Below are 13,784 nucleotides of genomic sequence, written 5' to 3'. Positions count from 1 at the left end.
GTGTCATCTGCAAACTTGCTGAGGGTGCACTGTCTATGTCATTGATGAAGGATCCCAGTATGGGCCCCTGAGGGACACCAATCCTCACCAATCTCCATCTAGACATTGAGTCTTTGACCACTACCTTCTGGATGTGACCATCCAACCAATTCCTTATCCACCCAGCAGTCCACCCATCTAATCCATATCTCTCCAATTTAGAGAGAAAGATGTTGTGGGGGACTCTGTCGAAGGTGTTACAGAAATCCGGATAGATGACAGCCATAGTTCTTCCCTTGGCCACTGGTGTAGTCACTCCATCATAGAAGGCAACCAGGTTGGTCAGGAAGGACTTGCCCTTGGTGAAGCCATGTTGGCTGTCTTGAATCATATCCCTGTCCTTGATGTGCCTTAGCATAGCCTGAATGGATCCATGAGCCTGAATAGATTCAGCTTAAAATAGAATTTGTGCTTCCTTAACCTTACTACTACATATAAAGCTGTAACTCAACAGGCTAGGTCTCGTTATCCTGGAAACAAGATATGACAAAGGTCCATAAAACTATAAATGGCATAGATAAAATTATTAGGCAATTACTTCTTCACAATATGAGCACCAGTCTACCTAAAGTGAATTTGTCTATGGCATGTTCAAAATTCAGAAACACGTAGTTTTTCACATCTGTTTAAACTGTAGAACACATTGCCACAGGATGTTGTGGATACCAAATGCTTACATGAGTTCAAAAAGAGATTACACCAATTCATGAAAGGAAATCCCTCAAAGGCTATTAAACACAAAAATATGGCCTGTGGCTCAGAAATTCAATGATCCACAGATTGCTGGAAGCTAAGAGGGAATATGCAGGGGTTTTGTTGCCATATGTTTGCCTTGCTCTTATTCTCTTCCCTATGTATCTGTTAATAACCATAACTGGAGATAGGATATTTTGTAGGATAACCTTTGATCTGAACCCATGTTGGCAATTCTGTGTTTAAAAGTATATATACAAGTATAATACAAGACAAATTCAATGAAGATATTAATATTTTACATATTTATCCTAGTACTGAACTGGAAAATAAACATGTGACAACTGCAATGTCAGACTGCTTGGTTACAGATAGAATCTGATACTGATAAGAGCTTATTAAAAATCTAATTAATTAATTAATTAAGAGCACTACACTTTATGAAATTAAAGTCATGCTAATATTGTAATACAGAGCTTCCTTTAATCTGAAATGCTCACCTTTCTTTATACCTAACCATAGTATATGACATGATCATGGTTTGAGACACAGCTCCCTTAGGAGACAGTTTTCAACTCCACTGGTTCGTATTTCCAGCAGCATATATCTCCTGCACTGTGTCAACCACACCAGCAGCCAAAATAAATTTACTACAAGTTGATCTATGTAGTTCAGAGATCAGGATTTTCATAATTTTTTCTTGGCTGCCAACACAGTGCCCAGAGCAGAATCTATGCACTAACTAGAGTCCAAGTACATTACACTAGATACTGTATTTGCATTAGGTCCAAGAAGCTTTTACTTGGCAATCTACAAACAGCATGGTACAAAGTGACAGGCTTGGTTTTTTTCTTTTGATTGCCTGCAAAACTTGAATAGTTTTTTTGAATGATGGAGAGTTAACAAAAAAAATTATTGAATTTTTAAAGTTTTGATTTTGTTTTCCTGAAAACACAGCTTCATGTGTTATACAAGTTACAAATATTCCATGTAAATATAAGCGCTCTGTGGTAATATTCTCCTTAGATTTAAATGTAACTGTACATGAAAAAAATCTATTACTTCTGTAATGGAGTTTCACTTGCTATTATGTATTGTATATAGTTTGATGGAAGAACTGGTTTCTGCATAATTTCAGTATGGTACAGTGACTGCCTTGGTAAATTTGCTACAGAGGTAAAAAATCATGCATTTTACTTTGATTTCTATTTCTCTTGCAGATATGAATACGAAGATAAGAGTATCAAACTACCATTACTAATATACTGTGTTTATCTAAGGACAAATTAAACTTAGTATTTGTCAAATATTTTCTGCTACTGGAAGACACAGTTGTATGGTCAGGTTTGAGCCAGTAGTTGGTACATTAAGCATCATGTCTAATGTGCTTGAAATCTAAGCTCCCAAGAAATCCTTGTTTTCCCCAAGAGCTCCTTCTAAATCTTGCTCTGTTTTAAAAAGCTGCACTTGTGTAAGTAGGTCAATCTTAAATTAATCTAGTTAAAAGTAGTGCACTCTTCATTCAAGCTGCTTTAACACTCCCTTAAATAGGCTTAGATGCATTCAGTAATTTCCCAGAAAAAATAACTGCTTTAAACAAGGTTTAAACTAAGTTAAGTGCATGTAGCCAGACAAATGTGAAATCAATGTTGATAAACCGATGCAATTTTTTAAATAGAGGCAAGAGTTTAGGCCTTATGTTAAAGATGTTTACCTTCTGGCAGATAGCAAAAATGTTTTCATACATCCTCAGGTGAAGAAAGGAAATATATAAATTAAGAAGCTGGATGTATGAATGTGTGATGATACGTACTAGTAATGTATTTTGCTCTCTATTAGAGAATGGTGTATGTATTTCATCCATTATGGCCCCTTCTCTGAATGTCTTCCTTTCTGCTCTCTCTGCCATAATTTTTAGGATTCCATTTGAGAGCTTTCCTATATTTAATAGAAATCATGTTTATAATAAATCATTCAATAAATCCAGGGAAAAGATATTGGTGGAAAAATATGTAAGGTGATAGTGAGGAAGAAGAACAGTTACATCTCAGTCATTATTCCCAACTGACAGGAATAGTCTGTGTTCATTCAGCATGCAGGTAGCAGTGACTATTAACTGCAAAATTCATTAGAGTCCTTTCTTCCTTTCCCTGCCATTACCCGCCAAAATGAAACTTCTGAGCATAGTCACTAGTTAAGGAACCTGGCTTTGATGGGTTGGGTTGCCAGGAAATATCAGAATGTTACATAAGCTTGATCCAGGAAAAAGCCATTGGGGTTTGCCAACAGAACTATTCAAGATACACTGATTTCTAAAGATGAGTCAGCTTTCTCTGAAGTCACTGTTCAAAAGACTGTTTTCAGACTCTTCATCTGTCCCTCTCTTAGGTCTTACTTCAGAAACGGTGAAGGGTCTGAGACTCATTTAGCTTTTGAAACTGCCTACTTTTAAATTACTGAGAAAACTGCAAACTAAACTGGGAATAGTTCTTGTCGTCTCTGAGACTGTACAAGAGATTCCTCAGAAAAACCCAAGCCAAACACACAAAAGTCCAAACAAGCAAATAATACTGCCCCTCCAAAATACAGCAGCTAATGATCCTATAATAAAGGACATATATCTACTTTATCACTTCAGAAGTAGCCCCCACTGTTGTAGACTGCATTTAGCAGCTCTCAGATCAAATGTTGCCTTCTCTTTCTCAAAGTTCTGTTATGGATCATAGGCGACCTTCAGCACAGGAATGAGGCAATGAAATAAAACCTATTGAGATTTTACAGAGTTACAGAGTGTTGTATATAATACATGCTTTGACTTCTTTCTAATATGCATTTTCTGAAGTATACATAGGAAAACTGGCCTACTGAATTATTTTAGGATTTTATTACTCTATGCTATTAACAAGGCAGAGTTGCAAGGTAAGTCCTATTCCTAATTGTGTCATTGTAGAAATGCACCTTCCATTTTTTCCAGTAGCAAACATCTATGCTCAGCAGATACTATTAACAGCTTTCACAAGACTGTTGCTCAAAGTTAGGACAAAATATGGAGAATATAAGTAGAAACAAATAATTGCCAGTCTTATGATAGGGAAAACATCTTATGTATAAGGCCTTGTGAATGTGTATGGGCCCTCATGCTGCAGTAACTTGGAGGATAGGGGAGGAGGACACTGTAGGCTCTGAGGCTTAACATAATGAAGCAGATCTTCCAGAAATCTAGCACACTACTTGTTCTACTACAATCTGACACTTCAACCTCTAATTTGCTGGAGCGTGTCCAGAGAAGGGCAACGAAGCTGGTGAGGGGTCTGGAGCACAAGTCTTATGAGGAGCAGCTGCGGAAACTGGGATTGTTTAGTCTGGAGAAGAGGAGGCTGAAGGGAGACCTTATTGCTCTCTACAACTACCTGAAAGGGGGTTGTGGGGAGGTGGGTGTTGGTCTCTTCTCCCAAGTAAGTAGCAATAGAACAAGAGGAAATGGCCTCAAGTTACACCAGGGGAGTTTTAGACTAGATATTAGGAAAAATTTCTTTACTGAGAGAGTGGTCAAACTTTGGAACAGGCTGCCCAGGGAGGTGGTGGAGTCACCATCACTGGGGATGTTCAAAAAATGTGTGGACATGGCACTTCAGGACATGGTTTAGTGGGCACGGTGGTGTTGGGTTGATGGTTGGACTTGACGATCTTAAAGGTCTTTTCCAACCTTAATGATTCTGTGATTCTGTGATTCTGTAATTATATTGCAGTGCATAAAAAAATTTCAATGCTGCAGATACGGTAATTGACAGATTAAGATAATATATGGGACAGTCTTGTTAAGGCTGGTAAGAGCACCACTTTCAGTTTTGGTACAGGAAGACAGGGTATAGGATAGGATTCTTCTGCTAGCCACTAGAAAATTTGCTACAGAGACAGTCCCTATCCTCCCAGCTCCCTGGCAGTGACCTGAATTTCATCAAATTGATTTGAAATATTGTAATTGAAAAAAATACTTTGAAAAATATTTTTGTTGAGGATTTTGAATACAATATCTCCAAAATATTGCCACTCTTAGAAAGAAGTCATTGTCCTTTTCTGGATTTAGATACATTATTCATTGTCCATAAATTTTTCTTTCAAAAAATGAGGTGATATATATCATCTAAATGGATTGGAGTCATAGGAACAATGAAATCTCTCCCTAGCCTCAAGACTGGTATATTAAGAGTTCTTCCTTTTTCTTTTTTTCTCTACTTCATTTTCTTTCCATCACTTAAGTTCAGAAGAAAATAAGGATTTAAAGTTTTTCTTAATAAGTGCTGATTTTTCAGACAGGTACTTATGTAACTTGTTTTTCATCTCCAGTTAGTTCTTTTCTCTGTTTACACCTTTAAGTGTACATATTGTGAAATGTTTTCCTGCATTATTCCTATCCTTTCTGATTTGTTATTTCTGAACAATGTTTCACCTTTAATATTTGTTTTCTCCATTCTCTTCTTCTACTACAGTTGCCAAGCGTTACCAAAACACTACCAAAACCTAGGAGCACATGGTACCTCATAAGATACATGAAGAAACCATCCTGTCCCAAATAATTCACAAAACTAAGACTCTCATCTCACATTGAAGCCTGGATAGGCAGACCAAAAAGGAAATGGGGTCTACTATAGGTGAAAAGGCCTACTTTCCACAGAACTAGAGAAGAAGATGTCCTAAAAGAACAAATGGAACATGAAAGCTGACTGGAGGAAGGCTACAGACCAATGCATACACACACTTCGTCCAAAGTATTGGAAGGTAACCATTGCCCTACCTTGCAAAAAAAAGCAAACACCTTTTATCCTCCAGTATATCCCTCCTTCCTTATCAAAAGAAATTCTGTCCTTGCTTCCATTGCTCCCCTGTGATGACAAGTTTCTTGTCCTTCTTTCTGGCCAATACTTCTGGCATCGCCTGCAGCACTATGGAAGGAAATTCGGAAAAAAGATCTCTACAGTTCAGCAGGAGTGAAGGTACCAGCTGTACTCTGCTTACAGGGTATTATAAAAGAATTACATTATTTTAGAGAGCCTGCAAGTGTTAAATTGTATGACAGGAGTTTTTTTCCTGAGTGACAGGCCCATTAGTCTTTACTCCTACAAGACCCTTATTTATTCTTCAGAATGAGGGAGGAGTCAAATCACAGATCTCTTCCAGAACAAGATTGATAAGATAGGTCTGTGATCCACAAAACCATACCACTGAAGTGAGAACAAAGGAAAGCAGCACTGCACTGTGGAGATTATGTTTTTCTATTGGAACTGTCCTGCAGTCTAGAACATTATTAAGACCAAGCAAAACACAAGAAAATCAAGCAAACATGATAAGGGAAAAAAAACAAAACCAAACACCAAAACACAGACCTAAAGTATGAAGACACTGCAATTAACCTGTCAGGATAAATTACCTTAAGAATTAACAATTCTCAGAATACTGAATTTCTGTATGATTCCTTATTTGGAATGAAAACTATTTTAAAAAGGACAACAGTTTATGAAAGCATTTCAAGAAGTTGCCTGTCTTTTCTGAGGTAGACAGTATGCCAACCATTCTCATTAGCACAGTACAAGCTGGAGAATGAGGCTAATACTTTTCAAGAATAGAATCATAGAATAGTTTAGGTTGGAAGGAACATTTTAAGGTCATCTAGGCCAACCCCACTGCAATGAGAAGGGTCATCTTCAAATAGAACAAGTTGCTCAGAGCCTTGTCCAACCTGACCTTGAATGTTGCCAGGGATGGGGCAGCTACCACCTCTCTGGGCAACCTGTGCCAGTGTTTTGCTGCTAAATAAACAAGTTGGCCCATGTTTTCAAATCACTCTGGAGTAATAGCATAAGGATCAGATAAAATCATCCCTTTGGGGTGAGAGTTAACTTAAAAATAAAAATAAACCATCAAATCTTTTTCCTCTTCAATTGGATTTCTAGTAACACTACCTGAAGATGACTATTGGACTATCTGAGCAATGAACCTTAAAAAAAATGACACTTACTTGGGAAAAATTGCTCATAGCTAAAATCATATTTTTCAACCTTCTGCTTTTCAGTGCTCTGAGACTGAGTTCAAGATGATAGGGAACCTAAGAAAGCTGTAAGTCTTTTTTTCCTGTCAATCCCAAATGGGATGCTTGTCTGCTTTTTCTACCCGGAAATTTTTTCCAGTCACACAAAAAAAAAAAAAAAAAAAAAAAAAAAAAAAAAAAAAAATCTGGACGTTCTTTCAGTACTCCCAGACACAGGCTACTGCAGTAAGGTCATCAGCAGAGCTTGGCCTACCTGATAACGGCAAGTAACCAATCAGCCAAATAGGCACTCTGCATATTCAGATCAACTGCACATACGTTGCTCTCTCTAGAGTTACAATGACATAAGGCTTTTCGCTAGACAATATATATGACCTAAGATCCATGGTTCATACCTTCTCAGCAATGAAACTGGGAGTTGACAAAATTCTTCAGAAAACTTGCGTTGGGAAGATATTTATTTTGTTATTTTGCACAAATTTGCACAAATTTTTCAGTCATAAAATATCCTGGGTTTTCTACCTTGACTTGTTCTAACAGAAATATGTCTCCCTCAGAAAAAGTATACATGAGCACACCGAAGTATAGAAGTTATTAAATTTGCAGCATAAATTTCCAGTGATACGTACTAAACTTTCATGACATAGGTAGCAAAACTTTTTTATTATAAAAGTTCAATGTTCTAAAATACATACAATCATATTTTATGTATTTCATGTCGAGGGACCACCCCTCTATTCCACTCTGGTGAGACCCCACCTGGAGTACTGTGTCCAGCTCTGGGGACCTCAGCACAGGAAAAACATGGACCTGTTGGAGCAGGTCAGGAGGAAGGCCACCAAAATGATCAGAGGGATGGGACACCTCTCCTAGTAGGATCGGCTGAGAGAATAGTGGTTGTTCAGCCTGGAGAAGAGAAGGCTCTGGGGACGCCTTATTGCAGCCTTCCAGTACTTAAAGGGGGCTTATAAGAAAGATGGGTACAGACTTTTTAGCAGGGCCTGTTGCGATAGGACAAGGGGCAATGGTTTTAAACTAAAAGAGGGCAGATTTAGACTAGCTATAAGGAAGAAATTTGTCACAATGAGGGTGGTGAAACACTGGCATATGTTGCCCAGAGAGGTGGTAGATGCCCTATCCCTGGAAAGAAAATACTCAAGGTCAGGTTGGACGGGGCTCTGAGCAACCTGATCTAGTTGAAGATGTCCCTGCTGATTGGAGGGAGGTTGGATTAGATGGCCTTAAAAGGTCCCTTCCAACCCAAACTGTTCTGTGATTCTATGATTCTATACTTTTAGTGATAGTATCATTTTACTTTCATTTGATTTTTTTCCTTAAAAATACCTGAAAACTGATTAATATAAGAAATAGCTTTAGAAAACTGCTCTATTGAACTCAACCACAAAAAAGACATATAAAGACATGAGTGCCCTTTAGCACTCTGTAATTTATTTAAGTTAAAGGACAATGAAATAGCCATAAGTCTGCACACTTCCATGCAGACTAAAAGTATCCATATGTGGAACTGTTCCGAAAGGGTTATCATATTTTAAATTGACAACTTGACTTCAATGTACACATGCCTGTAGATTTTCCTGAGTGCTTGAAGTAATAGCTTCAAAACCACAGAGTGTTATGTGCAGTGTTGGTCTCCCACTGAGGCCCATAAAAACATCTTAATTTAGCCTCACAGAGCATAGTCAGTAAGACTATGTAGCTGAACTGCACAAACATAAGATTCCCACTGTTGTTTCTTTGAACTAAACTTGTGAAGAGGGCAAATATGAGCAGTGCAATACCACAGATTTTGCTCCAGTAAGAACCTAGGGCTTGGTCCACAAGAAATAAACTTCTTGAACTCATTCTGCTAGTAAGGGCTTTCACAATCCAGTACACTGCAGTTGCTTCACTGACCATGGCACAGCAGAACTATTGCACCATCACAACAATCACAATACCGTATTTATAGTCCTTTAATATTAACTTAAAGCTTTGTTGCAAAATCCAGGCTGCAAATACTGCTACAAAAAGCTCTGAATTTTACTTGGAAAATCTCAGGTGAGAAAGAGAAAGGAAACAAATTAGATAAAGCCTCTCATTGTTCGCAAATTCAGTGTAACATTGAAATACAACTGTTCTGCACTTTATGTCGTCTTTATCATTTTTCGTATGCCAGACACATCCTCGTGGTGCATGTGTGCATGCTTTTTTGTGCATCGTTTGCTGAAGAGACTCAAACTCTATGTAAATGGCTTAGAGAGATCTACTAGGACAACTGAGGCTGCCTGGAAACAAAACTTGTGAAAGCATCAAGCATCAAACACAGAATATGTTTACACAAAAGCTCTTCTTTGACACTGTTCTGAAGAGATGCAAAGGCTAGCTTTAAAACAGGTTTCCTATATCACAGAATCACAGAATCACAGAAACACAGAATGGTAGGGGTTGGAAGGGACCTCTGAAGATCATCTGGTCCAACCCCCCTGCCAAGGTAGGATCACCTAGGGCAGGTTGCACAGGAACACGTCCAGTCAGGTTTTGAAGGTCTCCAGAGAAAGAGACTCCACAACCTCTCTGAGCAGCCTGTTCCAGTGCTCCGTCACCCTCATAGTAAAGAAGCTTTTCATCATGTTGAGGTGGAACTTCCTGTGCTGCAGTTTATGCCCATTGCCCCTGGTCCTATCCCTGGGCACTACTGAAAAGAGACTGGCTCCACCGCCCTGACAGCCACCCTTCAGATATTTATAGACATTGATAAGGTCCCCTCTCAGCCTTCTCTTCTCCAGACTAAACAGCCCCAGGTCTCTCAGCCTTTCCTCATATGAGAGATGTTCCAGTCCCTTAATCATCCTCGTAGCCCTCTGTTGAGCTCCCTCCAAAAGTTCCCTGTCTCTCTTGAACTGGGGAACCCAGAACTGGACACAATACTCCAGATGAGGCCTCAACAGCACAGAGTGGAGGGGGAAGATAACTTCTCTCAACCTGCTGGTCACATTCTTCTTAATGCACCCCAGGATACCATTGGCCCTCTTGGCCACCGGGGCACATTGCTGTCCCATGGATAACTTCTTGTCTACCAGGACTCCAAGGTCCTTCTCCATGGAGCTGCTTTCCAGCAGGTCAACCCCAAACCTGTACTGGTGCATGGGGTTGTTCCTCCCCAGGTGCAGAACTCTACACTTGTCCTTGTTAAATTTCATGAGGTTCCCCTCTGCCCAACTCTCCAGTCTGTCCAGATGCCATATAGTGGCAGTAACATAGTCACATGAACTTGGAGCTCAGCAAGGGCCAGATGATACTTCTGTGAAGAGCAACTTTAAAGAGTATTTTTAATCTTGACTTGGTAAATTTTAGGGATGTCAGCTGCACTATGCAGTCACTTATTTGACTACGGGGAATGTACAAATTAAGTAAATTGGAATTATTGTTGGAATTAATAATTCCAAAATACATTTAAAAGTTATTTGGAAACACTAACTCTGTTCTTGGAATGGCATCTTTAAGAGTTGACTTTAAATGCTGCCACTGCATCACCATAAAGAAAAGCTGGAGAAGAACAGGTTCTATGTACATTGGTATCCACTGTAATGGTGTGTAGTCTGTTGTTCTTAGCCTCTCTAATAACACTGCTAAAGAACATTCCACAATTTTCCTAAACCCAAATAAGATCTATATGGCAAACAATTTCAAAATGAAAGTAAATTGTGTAAACATTCAACAGTACAATGTTCAAATGAAAACAAAGGTTCCTAACAAGAATTCAATGTTTTTCAAGAGAAACATGCTTTCACACTGTAACTTACATTTAGACAGAAACTTTTCTGTCTCAGATTCTAATAGACAAATCAACTGAAGATATTTCTAAAGTCATGTGAACTTAGGAAAGAAAACTATGTGACTTTAGGGACAGTAAAACATGGAAATAGTTCTGTTAGCTGAAAATTCATGCCATTTATTTATTTTGTTTAAAATTAAATCTTCTCTTACCATCATGATTGGGATTTCCCAAAGTCCATGGCTCATCTGAGTCAAAATGAGTGTCTCCCCCAATTCCTGGCCCAGGGAAATATGCATGGGCCAAAAATCCTCCCTCCCCATCAAAGGGAGAACTGTCACCATGAAAGCCTGATGCAAAAATGATTGTAATATCCACGTCCCTCTTGCCATTTTCTAATTCAACATAAGGAACTTCTTCAAATGTTAGAGGAGTTACATTCTGCCACACATCAAAGGCACGGCGAATGGCTTTACGAGTTTCAGCATCACCTACTTTTGGAGTGACGTTCTTTATGCTGAAAGAAACAGAGAAACATTAAATATATTAAATTTGACAGAGTGGTAAGTGACACTGCTTACATCCATTTTCTCCTAATTATGAAAAGCACTGTGCTTTTAATAAAATGTGCTAGTCTGGCATTATATCCTTTAGGAAGAGTATTTTTAAACAAGTTGGTGCAAAATTATTGTGCCAATCTGTGTAGTCCTTTATGCTAGAACTTGTTATATGTTAGCTAGGTTACTCTCAGCAGTACAAATATCTTATTTTTAGAAGATTAAAAATATATTAAAAACAAAAAGTTCTTAACAGTGGGATAACAAGATTAATCAGCCACTGACTGTTTACCTCCTGGACCACAGTTAGAATCCATCACAGCTACAGGACAGAATGTTATTTCTGATCAAAAGAAAAATGATTCCTATTATATGAAATTTTAACTTCTTAGTGAATCCATTAACAATAGCAGAACTCCATACTGTGACCACCAACCAGTATTCATAAAACCGTAAAAACATTTCTTGTTGCATTTGTAACTAACTAGATTGATAATTCCTGATCAGAAACAATACCTTTTTATTTCAGTACAGGCTAAGATTTATGATCTGATTACTTCTATAAATCTTACATAAAACTGTAGAATTCATCAGAGAAATCACTTTATAGAAGACAATTATGTGCTAATTCAGAAATATATATTTAAACAGAAATTTCGGTCTCCACTACTTCTTCAAATGACACACAAAAAAGAAAGGCAAAAAGCCATCGGAATTACATCTGAGTTCAGAGTCGCAGTTACTAGTAAAATTATAGTGGATTAATCTTTAAAAAGAAAAACTTCATTATTTATTTTATTATTGAATTCAAGAAAATAATGGCAATAACCAATTTCAGACCTACCCAGTTTCTTCCATCATTTTTACTCAATTCATATGGCCAGCAAAAACTCTGTTAGGTTTATGTCTGTTCTGAAGCTGCTGCAATCAGATGCTCTTTGTTCATTTGACATGTACTTGATTAATGTCCAGCACAAATTTCAGAAATTACATACTTCCAGAGTACATGTAAGATTTATGGAAGTTTACATAGCCTCACGTTAACGTCTATGAAAAAAATTAACTCTACCCTGGCTGAAACCAGAACAACATAGCATGGCATGTTAATGGAGAGCAAAAATATTTTTATGAATAAACCTGGAATGATTGATTTGTTTGGTACATTAAGTGTGCTTGATTATATGGCATTGTAAGTTTATACAAATGGAATAAATCCTTCAAGTCTAATTTTATAGATTTGATGCATATATAATATTTTGTTCATAGGGTCATGATGAAAACATAGTCACCTATTTTGACTTCCACTCAAAAATATTCTTGTATTGAGTTCAATAATGTTAGTCTAACCAAAGCATTATCTGTTTTTAGCTAATATGTAATGTTCAAAATAGATATCAAGAAAGATTAGAAAATAGCATACTGTAGATAATCCACTGCTTCCCTTGATCTTTTGTTCAAAAGATGATTTAACCAGTCATTACATACTTGTGTCTTTTTTCTTATTTGTCTGATTTGTAACATTGGTTCTTGTTCTGACTTTCTCTTTCACATTCAAGAGCTTTAAGAACATATTTTGCCCTAAAAAGATATAGTTAAAAGACATTTCTGCACTGCAAAGTCATTACCTTTTTGTTGTCTCTTTGAAATTAAAAAGTTTGAACTCTTTAAATCTCTTATTATAAGACATTTTCTTCAGTTTATTAAATATTTTCTGTGATTTTTATTGAGCTCACTCCAATTTTGCAATATTCTTTTAAAAATGACTCTGTCAGAACTACAAAGTACTGCTGTACTGATCTCACTGTCAGAGAGAAGAAGTCCTCTCATTTGTAGGCATACCCTTACCCTACATGATGTAAATGTCATATTATTCAAATTGCTTTGTATGATGCCCTTTCTTCGTAGTTATTTAGTCATCAGTAATTTTATGATAAGTGTTGTGTTGATTTTCAGGTGATTAAAAAAGTATTGGATGCACTGGATCAACTATCAGTCCCTGCAGAACCCCTCTCTGAAAGCCCTCTCCTTTGTGAATTACTTTTCTTGAGATGTTTTAGTTAGCAAGTTCATAAACTACTCATCCTGCACCCTGTGGAATGTACAGTATTTTACAACTAGTGTCATGTGGCACTATATTAAAACACTTCACAAAGGCACACTTACTGCCACTACTAAAAACTTGACAACAGTTAACCTGTTGCTATGCTAAGAATACCACCTACAAAGACGATTAATTTTTTCCTAGTCAGCCCTGCAGTACACTCTCGAAAGCACATAAATTGTCTCAAGCACAGCTCGTTGAAGGATTACAGCTTCTGTTATTTGCTTGATATAACAAATACAGCAAACGAACTAACAAGCTTTCACAGAAAATAGAATATGTCTGGCAAAACCGATATTTTGATGTAGGAAAAGTTAATCTGAAAGATACAGTTTATTATTTGTTATTGTTTTGTACTTAGGAATCTTAGTAATGGGTCAAATTCACACTTTAGGGTTATGTAAACAGAGCAAAAGGATGGTCTTATGCTGTTATATGTCATATAAGGAAACGGACAAGAACAGATCGGTATTTTGTATTGGTGGTAAATTGATTACTTGGTCTAAAAGGGTTTGATTCACATTTTAAACCTTATCACTTTACATTTTCTTGCTTTTTCAGTGCACAGAATTA

The 13,784-nt window shown here is 37.4% G+C and overlaps 1 protein-coding gene across 1 annotated transcript in view; it reads right to left on the bottom strand.

The window, feature by feature from the left end:
* Window positions 1–13,784, bottom strand: part of MMP16 (matrix metallopeptidase 16) — a gene marked incomplete at both ends in the record, with an annotated part of 194,047 nt that overhangs the window by 67,059 nt on the left and 113,204 nt on the right. The window contains one exon of the mRNA XM_082015426.1: window positions 10,766–11,070. Within this exon, the coding sequence (XP_081871552.1) occupies window positions 10,766–11,070 (305 nt within the window). The remainder of the gene's footprint in view (window positions 1–10,765; window positions 11,071–13,784) is intronic.

Source organism: Phaethon aethereus (genome assembly GCF_964289735.1).
Source record: "Phaethon aethereus genome assembly, chromosome: 2".
In the NCBI taxonomy this organism is placed as follows: domain Eukaryota; kingdom Metazoa; phylum Chordata; class Aves; order Phaethontiformes; family Phaethontidae; genus Phaethon; species Phaethon aethereus.
Note: the sequence above shows the minus strand (reverse complement) of the source record. Positions and strands in the feature narration are given on the sequence as shown.